We start from the raw sequence: 12,431 nt of genomic DNA, 5'->3' as shown, positions 1-12,431 counted from the left end.
ATTGACCGTAGGTAATTAATTAAGTTACAATAAAAATAATATAATTACATAATATTAATATATTACACAGGACAGTTGAAAAATCCCAACAACATTATTGCCATTAAATTACTAAAACAAGACACAGACTTTACTGGTGTGAAATCCACCTGTGGTCGCTTCTTCTACTCAGTGCTGATTTTTGTTGTTGACAGTAATTAGCTCTAACGTTAATTAACTAGCTAGTTTATCGTTATTTCAGCTAAATTCCGCCGTTGTTGCTATAGATATATATATAGTTTGGTTTGTTATAAACGTCAGAGATGTAGGTATGACACTACATACAGAATAATGTTCAAAAATAGGTACAAGATTTCCCTTTACAAATCTATATCAAGAAATGCTGCATGTTGAGATCCCCACCCTGTACAGAGATGTATTTATGACAATTCACACTAATAATACAGACAGGTAACAAATAGAAACAAAATCACGACAATTTCCTGATGTCCGGACACACCAGAGTGAGCAATGGCCGTTCACTGTGATTCAGCTCTTCTGTTTGTGGCGTGTTGCTGTCACCCAGTGGTAGCTCTGGAAACATGTCCGGCTCGTTACAGTACCAACGTTACGTGCCCTGCATGATCTCACCCTTCTAGTGTTGTTCACAGCAGCGGGGCAATCTTGCGCCAGCTTGCTTTGGGACGAAGTTCAGCCCGGTCACACTCCTCTTATCAATAAAGAACTTCAAGTTAGGTAATTATGCAAAACACTGCTGTTTTGTTCACCCTTCAAAGTTTTCAAGGTCAAATGTAAATGACCCCAGAAGATGCAGTTTAAATATAAAATGCCACGAAGTGTATATTTGAATTCAATTGTTTCCATGGAAAACAATAGTAGCAATAAGGGAGTTATAATTTATACTTTATACAACATCTGTTTTTTCAAATGCGCTAACGTTATCTTCTTTTTAAAACATAATTCTGAGCTCAAACTACATTTCCCAGAAGCCCATTAAATTACGAGCGACAGTTTAAGGGACCAACCGTTGGTCGTTTGACGGTACGTTGGCGTTGAAGCCGCCCTGCAGCTGCGCAGTGGACTACTGCGCTCCGTGCCGTACACATTGACCCGAAGAGAGGCAGAAACCAAGGTAGGAAACTCTGTTTTTAACACCCAAGCTCTATCTACGACAGTATCTACGCGTTCTCTCATTGATTTATGTGTCATTGACATGGCTGACGTTGCATTTCACTTCGTTAAAGGACCCTTCCCGTGCCTTTGGCGCGGTGACCCGGTACAACCGGTTATTGTCCCAATCGGTCTCAACGCAGCGCCGCTTGTTCGTGTCGACGCGTGCGTGTGGGTTATCGATCGGGCATTGACTGCGGTCAGTTCAGCAGACTCTGATTCGCGTGGTGAACTCAGCAGACGCTTGAATTGTAGTGCACGTATATGCTCACATTTACGGTATTAAACACGTAACCGGAATAAATGCTATTTAAATAGCAAATCCCGGACAATGACAGAAGTATGTGTGTATAGGAAGAGTATGACTACTCTTGTACAATAAATGAAAACATTTTACTGTACCAATTTGCAGATTTATCCAAAGTAAAAGCCCCATATTTGCTAATAACTTCATAAACACAATTTCTCCATCTTTGAGCTGCAATAAAAACACATTTCCCAATAATTCCAGAGAAAGATCAATACATATCTGTAAAGGACCTCTCTGACAACTATGATGATGAATATGAAATCATTTACTGTACTACATTTGTTCCAACCTAAACGCCCTTTTATTTGGGAGAAATCTCTAAATGTGTACAGTAAAACTATTTCATTTTTCATACAGGAGTAGTCAGACAGGTTTTATTGTGAAAAATGTTTTTATTGCAGTTCAAAGATGGAGAAATGGTCCTTTTGAACTTATAGGGCTTTTACTTTGGATAGTTATCTAACTTTGTACAGTTAAAGTATTCCTTTTTTTGTACAACAGTAGTCAAAATGCTCCTAAACACACATACTTCAGTCATTGTCCAGAATCTTTGATTAAATAGCTTTTATTCCGGTTACTTGTTCAATACCGTAAATATTAGCATACACGTGCATTACAATTCAAGTGTCTGCTGAGTGGACCGTAGTGGGCATTGACACATTAGGATATGCTCCATCAGTTGGCTTAGTGTCACTTCGGCTCTCTTCTACTCTTGGGAGCTCTCTGCTTGACCATCATTTCAGCAGTCAGTCAGGTGTAATGTTTGTAACAACGTAATAGTCTAGGTGTCCATCTCATGTGAATACAGTGCAGGTTCTTGCACTGCACTGACCAGACTAGAGAGTTGAATTGCTGTAGATCAGAACAGTAAGCACTAGATGAGCTGCTAAATGATGGGGCTTTTGCCCTAAACCACCCCTGACAAAGTGAGTTTTTAATTAATGCACACCAAAATGCAGTGTGTACAGCAAGGCCTGCACAACTATTCAGTTTATGATGTTTTAGCAGTTAGTGCTGACATTTGGGACTGGGAGAAGGTAAAGGGTGGAGTGAGAAGGTCGGGCTGGAGCGTAATGATACCTGTAGGGAGGTTAAATATGGTTCTGTTGGGGATGATTGACTGGTGCTTTGTCTAGTAACTGTAGGCTTGCTGCAGAGCCGTTATCTGAGGGCTTCTGGCCTTAACTGTTATTTACTCATGTCCAAGGGCCTGCAGCTTGAATGAATGAATGAATGTAACTGAACCACGCTGACACGGGGTCTGTACTTTCTCTGAACATAGCATCTGTCTCATGGTGTCATTGGTGGTGTCACTATCCGTGTGTGGCGACAAAGCAGCTCTACCTACCATTTACCAGATTACAGCTCCTGTGCTCTAAGCTGCAGGACGCCAAACAGCGAGTGCACACAGCCTCAGTACAGGAACATGTAGCAGCAGTACCAGTGATAATAACTGGAGGGGATTGTCCAACAAAACTACTCTGAACCTTACTGGAATTGAATGTCTCAAAGTGAATATGTTTTATTACGATTGTCTGGACCATTCCTTTTCCTATCCTACCTGATATTAAGGATAATTAGTGAATGACATGATGATGTCTCATGGTGGCCTTTTTCTCCTTACGAACACATTTTACATGTTGGGTCACTAATACTGAATTTCAATGTTGTCTTGCAGGTTGGGACACATCGACCCTGAGACAGGCTGACTCTGGCTTTCCTTCGGCTCCACTATTGCCAGTGGGAAGAAGATTTCTACCATTTTCAATGACACCGACGGCAAGTGAAAGTTAAGGCCGTCCACTCCCCCATTTTGAATCTGCGCCCCCGGCTCCTCACTCTCTAAAACCTTCAGGATGTATCAGATCGTCCCCGTGGCTCCCGGGGAGCAGCAGACGGACGGGGGAGCTCGGAGCTCTCCTGTGAAGAAGAAACTGGCTCATGAAGGCCGGCCCCTGGTGGCAGCGGGCATGCTGGGATGTGTGTTGGTGCTGGCCGCTGTGGTTGCCTGGTGCTACTATTCAGCGTCGCTCCGCAAAGCCCAGCTGCTGAAGGCTGAGCTGCTGGAGCTCAACAAAGACGGCTTTATTATTCTTAATCAGGCGGGGGCTGTCATCTTCAGCATGGTCTTCAGGTGGGTTTGCTGCTGTTTAGGCCACAATACAAAAATGTAATTGATTTCAGCAGAAAAAAAATTGATTTCAAGAAGTTTTCACCAGGGAATATTTTACATTTTCTGGTTGGAAAGTATAAAATGATATGCTTTAAAATCTTCACTATTAAGCATTTGAGAAGAATTATCATGCTGGTTTCATGAGTATTTCAAAGCCATCAAAATACAGTCACAAGTTTAAATTTTTTTTTTATTCAATTGCATTTTTTACATTGTAACGTAATGTTTGTAAAAGTAACGGCAGTAAGTTACAATACATCTTGGCTTACAATAAAGAAGATAATTACACTACTTATTGTATGTCGCTTTGGATAAAAGAGTCAGCTAAATGACACGTAATGTATTACATTACATCGTAGCAATGCTTCGTTAGTGCGGGTCTTAACAAGCTCTTTTATACTTCCTTCCCCTCTTGTCTGTGCTCCCTCCCAGGTCTGGCACTCTGAATTTGGACTCCTGCTCAAAGGAGGGCAACATTCTGAAATGCACTCAGTCAGATTCTGGCAAGCTGAACTTCTTCATCCAGACGGTTCGACCAAAGGACACGGTGATGTGCTACCGCGTTCGCTGGGAGGAGCTGCAAAGCAAGCGCTCGGTGGAGCACGCCATGTCCTATAACGACTCTCATTGGTACGGAGGGGCGGAGACGGCAACCCAGCACTGGCCCATCAGGATGCCGGGCGAGGAGGAGCCGCAGCCTTTCATCACCAGTGACGTCTACTCCAATCGGAAAGCTTTCGGAGGCATCTTGGAACGCTATTGGCTGTCCTCGAACGCCACCGCCATCAAGATCAATGACTCGGTACCGTTTCATTTGGGCTGGTCTGAGAAGGACAGTACACTCCGGTTTCAAGCCCGATACCAGGACTCTCCCTTCAGACCACCAGAGGGCAGGCAGGCCTTACCTGAACTCAGCTACAGAGTGTGTGTCGGGTCGGACGTAACCTCCATTCACAAATACATGGTGAGTACAGACATAGTGGGGAGTTTGTTTGGGTGTAAAAGGCCACAAATGCCAAAATAACATGTATTATTACTTAAAGTGCAATGAAATCAAGTTGCTGTGCTTCTTTGATGTTCTATAAATGTTTTTTCTAAATGCATGTGTTGCGCTCAGGTGCGGCGGTATTTCCCAAAGCCCATCAAAGTGCCGTCTCCTGAGGTCTTTCAAAAGCCATTGTGGTCCACGTCGGCTATCCACAAGACCGCTGTGACTCAGGAGAAACTGCTGCGCTACGCCTCCGACATCACCAAGTACGGCTTCACGTGCTCCCACCTGGAGCTGGACGACCGCTACACCGCGGACTACGGAGAGTTTGACTTTGACCCGCAGAAGTTCCCCAACGCCAGCGGTATGTTTGATAAGCTCCGAGAGGACCAGTTCCAAGTGTCGCTGTGGACACATCCTTTCATCAACTACGACTCCATTAATTTTGGCGTCGCCGTGGAGAAAGGGCTGTTCGTGCGGGAGCCGAGCGGCGAGCTGCCTGCTCTGGTGCGCTGGTGGAACGGCATCGGGGGGATCCTGGACTTCACCAACCCAGAAGCTCGCGAGTGGTATTCCTCCCATCTGCGTATGATGAAGACCCGCTATGACGTGACGTCCTTCAAGTTCGACGCAGGAGAGACCAGCTACCTCCCGCTGCAGTTTAGCACCCTGGTCCCGCTGTCGGACCCCTCCACCTTCACCCGCCGCTACACGGAGATGGCCATCCCGTTCAGTGAGCGCGCGGAGCTGAGGGTAGGCTACCAGAGTCAGGACATCTCCTGCTTCTTCAGGATCATAGACCGGGACTCCGTGTGGGGCTACGAGCTCGGCCTCAAGTCCATCATCCCGACTGTTCTCACCATTAGCATTCTGGGTTACCAGTTTGTGTTACCTGATATGATAGGAGGGAACGCATACCCCAACCGCACCGCAGGTATGTTTAATGTTGGCTCCCTGAAAGACGCACGTTGATGTGGTTTTAGTCTACAGTGTGACATCTGCGTTGTATGTTTATTTGGTTTAGATGGCAAAAATGTTCTGCCGGACAGAGAGCTGTACATCCGATGGTTGGAGCTGTCTGCTTTCATGCCTGCGATGCAGTTCTCCATACCGCCATGGGCCTATGACAGCGAGGTGAGCAAAGTGGCATGTGTCATCCTAACTGAACCCAGGAGGCAGTGCTTTGCCACTGCTTCAGGCATGGAACCATTTACATTACATTACATCTCATTTAGCTGATGCTTATATCTAAAGCGACTTATAATAAGTGCATTCAAACCATAGAGATACAAACTCAGAACAAGAATGTGCAATTTCATCAAATAATAAGCCGATTTACAACTTAAGTATAATTTACCGGGTTTGTACGCTCATGGAAAACCTGGAATTTTAGAATGGTAATGGTAAATAAAATCCCAAAAGGTTTTGGAAAAGTCATGGAAATTTGTTATATTTGTTCATGTGGATCATTTATATTACTTGTATATACCCCCCTCACCTTTGCGCGTTGACCTGCAGGTGGTGCAGATAGCGCTGAAGTTCACAGCGCTCCACGAGACTCTGGTGGCCCCGAAGGTTCTTGAACTGGCAGGCAAGGTCCTGGACACCGGGGACCCGATCATCAGGCCCCTCTGGTGGATCGCCAACAACGACGATGCAGCGTACAAGATCGATTCCCAGTTCCTGATCGGCGACGACCTGATGGTGGCGCCGGTGTTGGAGTCAGGGAAGCAGGAGAGGGACATCTACCTGCCCGCAGGGCGCTGGAGGAGCTACAAGGGGGAAAATTATGACAAAACACCCATGTACCTCACCGACTACCCGGTGGACCTCGACGAGATAGCTTATTTCACATGGGTTCACTGAAGGCATCAACAACACGTAACCTTAAGCACACACATTCTGGTGAGCACACACACATGCCAGGAAATGGCAAGAGCTGTTGGTTTATTTTTCAAAGGAAAATTACCATTAGGGGGATCAACTGCGACAGCAAAGTTATATTTATTTTTAAATAGTTGGTCATTCTTTTAGACTTCTGCCAATTGCCTTCCACCCAAAGAATCTGAACAAAAACTTGTGTTGACTTTCTTTCGCTCCATCTATATGCCCATCCTCACGTGCCTTCCACAGCAATCTCGGATTGTATCGTCACCACGGTCTGCTACCCGATGGACATCCAGAGTTCTTTGAGGCCCACAACTCGATTATTTTGGGTCTTGTGGACTGATGGGTTTAGGTGCTGAACTGGCAATAAATACGCACAGAAGCACTCACAGGGAATGCCTCGCCTCGTTTCACCATGGCAACTGCTGCACTGTGGAGAACACTCGTAACTACCTACGGTTGAAGTTAACATGCATTAAATAGCATTGCACTGACGGCAGCATGTTTCTCATTCGTCACTTTGTCTTTATATTCATGAACTTTTGATTAGTATGATAGAATTGTATTATCTTGATACTAGATTATGAACTAAAACAAGATGCTGGGATGAATTGTAACGTGTCACGCTAAGCGGAGTGCAAATTTTTGTATGTCTACATTCCTACTTCCTGTTGTTCCTGGTCGTGCCATTCTGCCATTTCAGGGACAAAATCTAATTATCCAATGATTTCCATCAGCTCAGGGGAAATGTAAAAGGAAAAATAAGTTTGAATTAATTTTGTTGATCCACAGCAAGACATAGATGTATTGCAGCAATGCTACTGGTTTGCCTTGTTAAAGACGTATTGTTCTCAATGATGCCAAGTCAAAACCTCCTGTCCATTTCTGCCTTGTGACTGTATTTGCCTTATCGTCTTTAGCGCAGAGAGTGCACCTTTAAGTTAAGTTGCCAGTGATTTCTTGCAAGTGAATACACACCACTGGTAGTATAAACGCCTTTCTAGAAAATAATAATAGTAAATAAGATAGAATGAGTATGGAATTAGACTATTTATTTTTCTTGCATTTGTAAAAGTGCCACCAGGTGGCGCCAGAGTCGTAAAATTTCAAATCTGAAACATCGTGGCTTTGACTTGCAAATTAGACTGCAACTTTTCTTATAAGCTAAACGCAGAATTTTGAATAATATTACTTATATCCTTTTGTGGAAGACATCTGGATGATCTCTAGATTAATTACTGAGGCAGTGAAGTGTTGGATGTATATAACAAAGGGATTCATTCAAAAAACTGAAAAACTGAACTGGCAAATATTTCAACCTTGAGGAGAAGAGAACTGTTAATAGATTAAATGATTGCTGCTGTTAATATCCTTGTATTTAATTCTCTCTTTACTAATAACTCACAAAACCCAAAATAGATTTGAAAAGCTTGACATTCATACCTTGATTGTTGAGATTGTGAACATGACTGAAAACATGAATATAACTGAAATGTTTTCAAAAAGGATGATTTGTTCTACACTTGTGTGCGAACAAACTTAACAAAAAGATTTGACCACTTTTCTCCCCGCTTGTAGATATTGTTCTTTTGTTCTCTCGTTTGTTTTTAGTTTATTCTTCAATAGTACTGTTTTATTATCAGTGTGCCATATAAATGCCTGATTTCCTCTTGATCCAGCGCATAAAAAAAGTCTAGCCTTCTGTCTTGGATGAAAGAATATTTATGCAGAAAGTTCAAAAAACGATTTATTTGAATGTACTCAATACTTAATAAAAAGGAGTGTAAAGTCTTGGGTTGTGCTGGGTCACTAATCCTCATGATCAACATTTAATGCAGTTATTTGCTCACAATGGTTCATGTTTCTAATTATTCATGTTATGATTCAGATAAAAACCTTCTTTTGCTGTACATAAATACAGAAGAATGAAACAATCCGATGGTCGATCATATTGTGTTTTTATTGAAAGCAGCTGTGGAAGAAGCACTTCTCCACGCTGGAACAAACGTCAGTCACGAAGCATCTCAGTCCACATGCTGTACAGAAATACACAATAAAACACTCATATTTTAAACACTCAAAATGTAGTGATCATTGTTTAAAAGATTTGAGATTTAAAAAAAAAAAAGTATTACTGTCGTGGACCAAGGCACAAGGAAACATTAATGGAATTCAGGAGCCCCAATTTAAAGACTGTTCTGTCCCAAGGTCTAGCACTGCAAAGTTTCCCCTTCAATCGTTCTCCCACCCAACATTTGATTGAAATATATATAGTGGCTGACTAAACCAACAATATAGATACAGGGGGGACAACCAATGATATGACCCACAACAGAACACAAACCCATCCTAATTCCTCCATGCTGTCTTCTTGGTATGGTCCGTGGCTCAGGCCTCTTGGACAAAGGCCAACTCCACCATCAGACTCATCTTTCCCACGAAAGGAACTCGACCAGGTAATGTCATTGTGGGGCTTTGGTCGTCACAATTACCAAGGAATGGTATCAAGATAAAATCAGATATGTTTCACAATGTAAGAACTGGTGTTTGCCAATCATGCGTTGCATTCTTCCTGTCTTTTTTTTCTTTTGACACTGACAAATGGTTGAGTGTTTGGGGTTTCCCAGGCAGACATTTTGAGCCCTTTATGAACCCCTTTGTTGAGTCAGCATTGGATGGTGACTTAGCCCAAGGGAATTACTCCCAAGCCTTTGCAATGGGACGTAAATAACGGGATAACCAGTGAAAACATAGAAGGTAAAAAAAGGAAAATCAAACAATATTAATTAATTTATTCATATACATTTTTATTAAATTTAGGGATCAAAGCAATTTTGATAACAAATTATAAAATATTCTATTCGAGAAAAACATCTGAAACAGATAAATTTCTCTCCCTCCTTACTGCTGACATTAGCCATCAAACGCGGTTCCGAATTGGCTTGTTGGTTTTAGCCACGCATTATTTGGGGAAATACCAATCTGTCCCCCCCCAATATACAGCAGAAAATATGTAAAATGTACACTGACCTAAAGGATTATTAGGAACACCTGTTCAATTTCTCATTAATGCAATTATCTAATCAACCAATCACATGGCAGTTGCTTTAATGCATTGAGGGGTGTGGTCCTGGTCAAGACAATCTCCTGAACTCCAAACTGAATGTCAGAATGGGAAAGAAAGTTGATTTAAGCAATTTTGAGCGTGGCATGGTTGTTGGTGCCAGACTGGCCGGTCTGAGTATTTCACAATCTGCTCAGTTACTGGGATTTTCACTCACAACCATTTCTAGGGTTTACAAAGAATAGTGTGAAAAGGGAAAAACATCCAGTACGTGGCAGTCCTGTGAGCGAAAATGCCTTGTTGATGTTAGAGGTCAGAGGAGAATGGGCCGACTGATTCAAGCTGATAGAAGAGCAACTTTGACTTAAATAACCACTCGTTACAACCGAGGTGTGCAGCAAAGTATTTGTGAAGCCACAACACGCAAAACCTTGAGGCGGATGGGCTGCAACAGCAGAAGACCCCCCCGGGTACTACTCATCTCCACTACAAATAGGAAAAAGAGGCTACAATTTGCAAGAGCTCACCAAAATTGAACAGTTGAAGACTGGAAAAATGTTGCCTGGTCCGATGAGTCACGATTTCTGTTGAGACATTCAGATGGTAGAGTCAGAATTTGGCATAAACAGAATGAGAACATGGATCCATCATGCCTTGTTGCCACTGGGCAGGCTGCTGGTGGTGGTGTAATGGTGTGGAGGATGTTTTCTTGGCACACTTTAGGCCCCTTAGTGCCAATTGAGCATCGTTTAAATGCCACGGCCTACCTGAGTATTGTTTCTGACCATGTCCATCCCTTTATGACCACCATGTACCCATCCTCTGATGGCTACTTCCAGCAGGATAATGCACCATGTCACAAAGCTCCAATCATTTCAAATTGGTTTCTTGAACATGACAATGAGTTCACTGTATAAAATGGCCCCCCACAGTCACCAGATCTCAACCCAATAGAGCATCTTTGGGATGTGGTGGAACGGGAACTTCGTGCCCTGGATGTGCATCCTACAAATCTCCATCAACTGCAAGATGCTATCCTATCAATCCGGGCCAACATTTCTAAAGAAGGCACCTTGTTGAATCAATGCCACGTAGAATTAAGGCAGTTCTGAAGGCGAAAGGGGGTCAAACACAGTATTAGTATGGTGTTCCTAATAATCCTTTAGTTGAGTGTGTGTGTATATATATATATATATATATATATATATATATATATGTATACTTCTTAAAACAAAGAAATAGCAGTTAAATCAACATTTTATATAGGAAAAAAAACACTGCTTTCAAAAGAACCATCAGAAATGAAATTATATAAATAACAAAATAACGAAATTATTAAACGGTAAAATAGCAGATATATCAATAAATCGTTCTTTTAGAAGAGAACTGCTTTCAAAAAGAACATTACACATACAAATACATGAAGAAATATATACACATTTTTGAAACATTAAAATAGCAGTTAAATCAATGAATTGTATTGGAGGGGGGGGGGGCATAACAGAAAAGTCACTTGAATACAGAATCAATCTCTCTAATAATATGCAAATATTGGTATTTAAATCTGAAAAGAAGAATGTTCCCTCAATAATACAGTATTGGTCTTTAAGAGGTCAAAAGTGTACCTTTTGACTAACAGAAAGGGTACAAAGTGACTTAAAGCAAAAGAAAGAACACATTTTTTCCATTTGAAGGGGTACATGCAGTATTCAAAGTAATTGTAGTATTATAGGCCTATTAGTAGTTATAGTTGAGGTATTTAGAACTATTATTATTGATATTATTGTTATATTGTTGTTGTTAACCTTTTATTGTCGGCAACATTTCTACGAAGGCTGCATTTAGTTTTAACTCAATGTGAAACATGAGACTATTTTGTTCTACAAATCTGTTGAATTCTCTCTTTGGATTTACAGCCTCATTTGAACGTGGTTGGTTTTGAGCTCAGTCAGTTTGGAAAAGCCTGCCTCACTCAAGTATGTGGAGGCAAAAGGAAGGAGAAGTTTTAAGGCCGTATCCGGATATTCCCTCATCAGTGCCACCCAGAAGATCACAAGAGAACAAGTGGCAAAAATATGCTTCAACCTGCCATCCCTGTTCAGCTCAATAAATTGTCCCTGCATTTCTGAAGACCGACAAATAATTTCCTGTGCAGATAAATGGGTCCAATTACCCACCCGAACTAGTCTTCTAAAATCACTGTAAATCACGGTTCAGTAAGCTTTTATTAAACGGTTACTAAAATGTTTGCTGTAGACAACCTAGTAATACTTCAGTAAATAAACACACAGTAACATAAAATGTGATTATTTACTGAAAACAAATCCTAATTCTTCCGCCGAAATATAGTTCCCCAAGGTAGCACACTGGTTGTCAAGCAACAGCGGCGCACTAATACCAGAGACGTCAAACTAGTGCTAAGCAGGACAGACAGGAGTCAGTTCACGATTCAACTGTTCATTCAGTAGCCATTGAATGTCACTCAGGGGTCTGTCCACGGAGGAACTTCTACAAAAGTTGGTGGTGGAAGGAGGAATCGGAATTTCAGAAGAGGAGGCTCAGAAATGTAGAGGTAAGTAAAGTTTAAACTTCATAACTATCACCAAAGACCAACATGTAACTAGCTAACATCAAATCATTGGTATGAGTAGCTAGCTAGCTAAGTTTGTTCTGATATTACAGTCACTAACGTTAATTCAATTAATGCTACTGTAGCTAAGCTACACAATACTGTATCTCAAACTGCCAAATACGTAGCTAGTAAGTAAAGAAAGTTATTGAAAATATTAGCTAGTTTGCTCACATAATTAAGTCTGCTAACGTTATTAGCCATGCTAAT

The 12,431-nt window shown here is 41.8% G+C and overlaps 1 protein-coding gene across 1 annotated transcript; it reads left to right on the top strand.

Annotated features, from left to right (window-relative positions):
* Nucleotides 1-4: 4 nt before the first annotated feature.
* On the top strand, nt 5-8,319 carry LOC119224805 (myogenesis-regulating glycosidase-like). Its single transcript, XM_037482190.2, has 6 exons — nt 5-1,132; nt 3,159-3,614; nt 4,086-4,617; nt 4,771-5,575; nt 5,666-5,775; nt 6,160-8,319. Exons 2-6 carry the CDS (start codon nt 3,337-3,339, stop codon nt 6,505-6,507), a joined length of 2,073 nt encoding a protein of 690 aa, XP_037338087.2. The 5' UTR covers nt 5-1,132; nt 3,159-3,336; the 3' UTR covers nt 6,508-8,319.
* Nucleotides 8,320-12,431: the final 4,112 nt, after the last annotated feature.

Source organism: Pungitius pungitius, chromosome 5 (genome assembly GCF_949316345.1).
Source record: "Pungitius pungitius chromosome 5, fPunPun2.1, whole genome shotgun sequence".
Taxonomy (NCBI): domain Eukaryota; kingdom Metazoa; phylum Chordata; class Actinopteri; order Perciformes; family Gasterosteidae; genus Pungitius; species Pungitius pungitius.
This window is presented reverse-complemented; position numbering and strand designations above follow the sequence as displayed.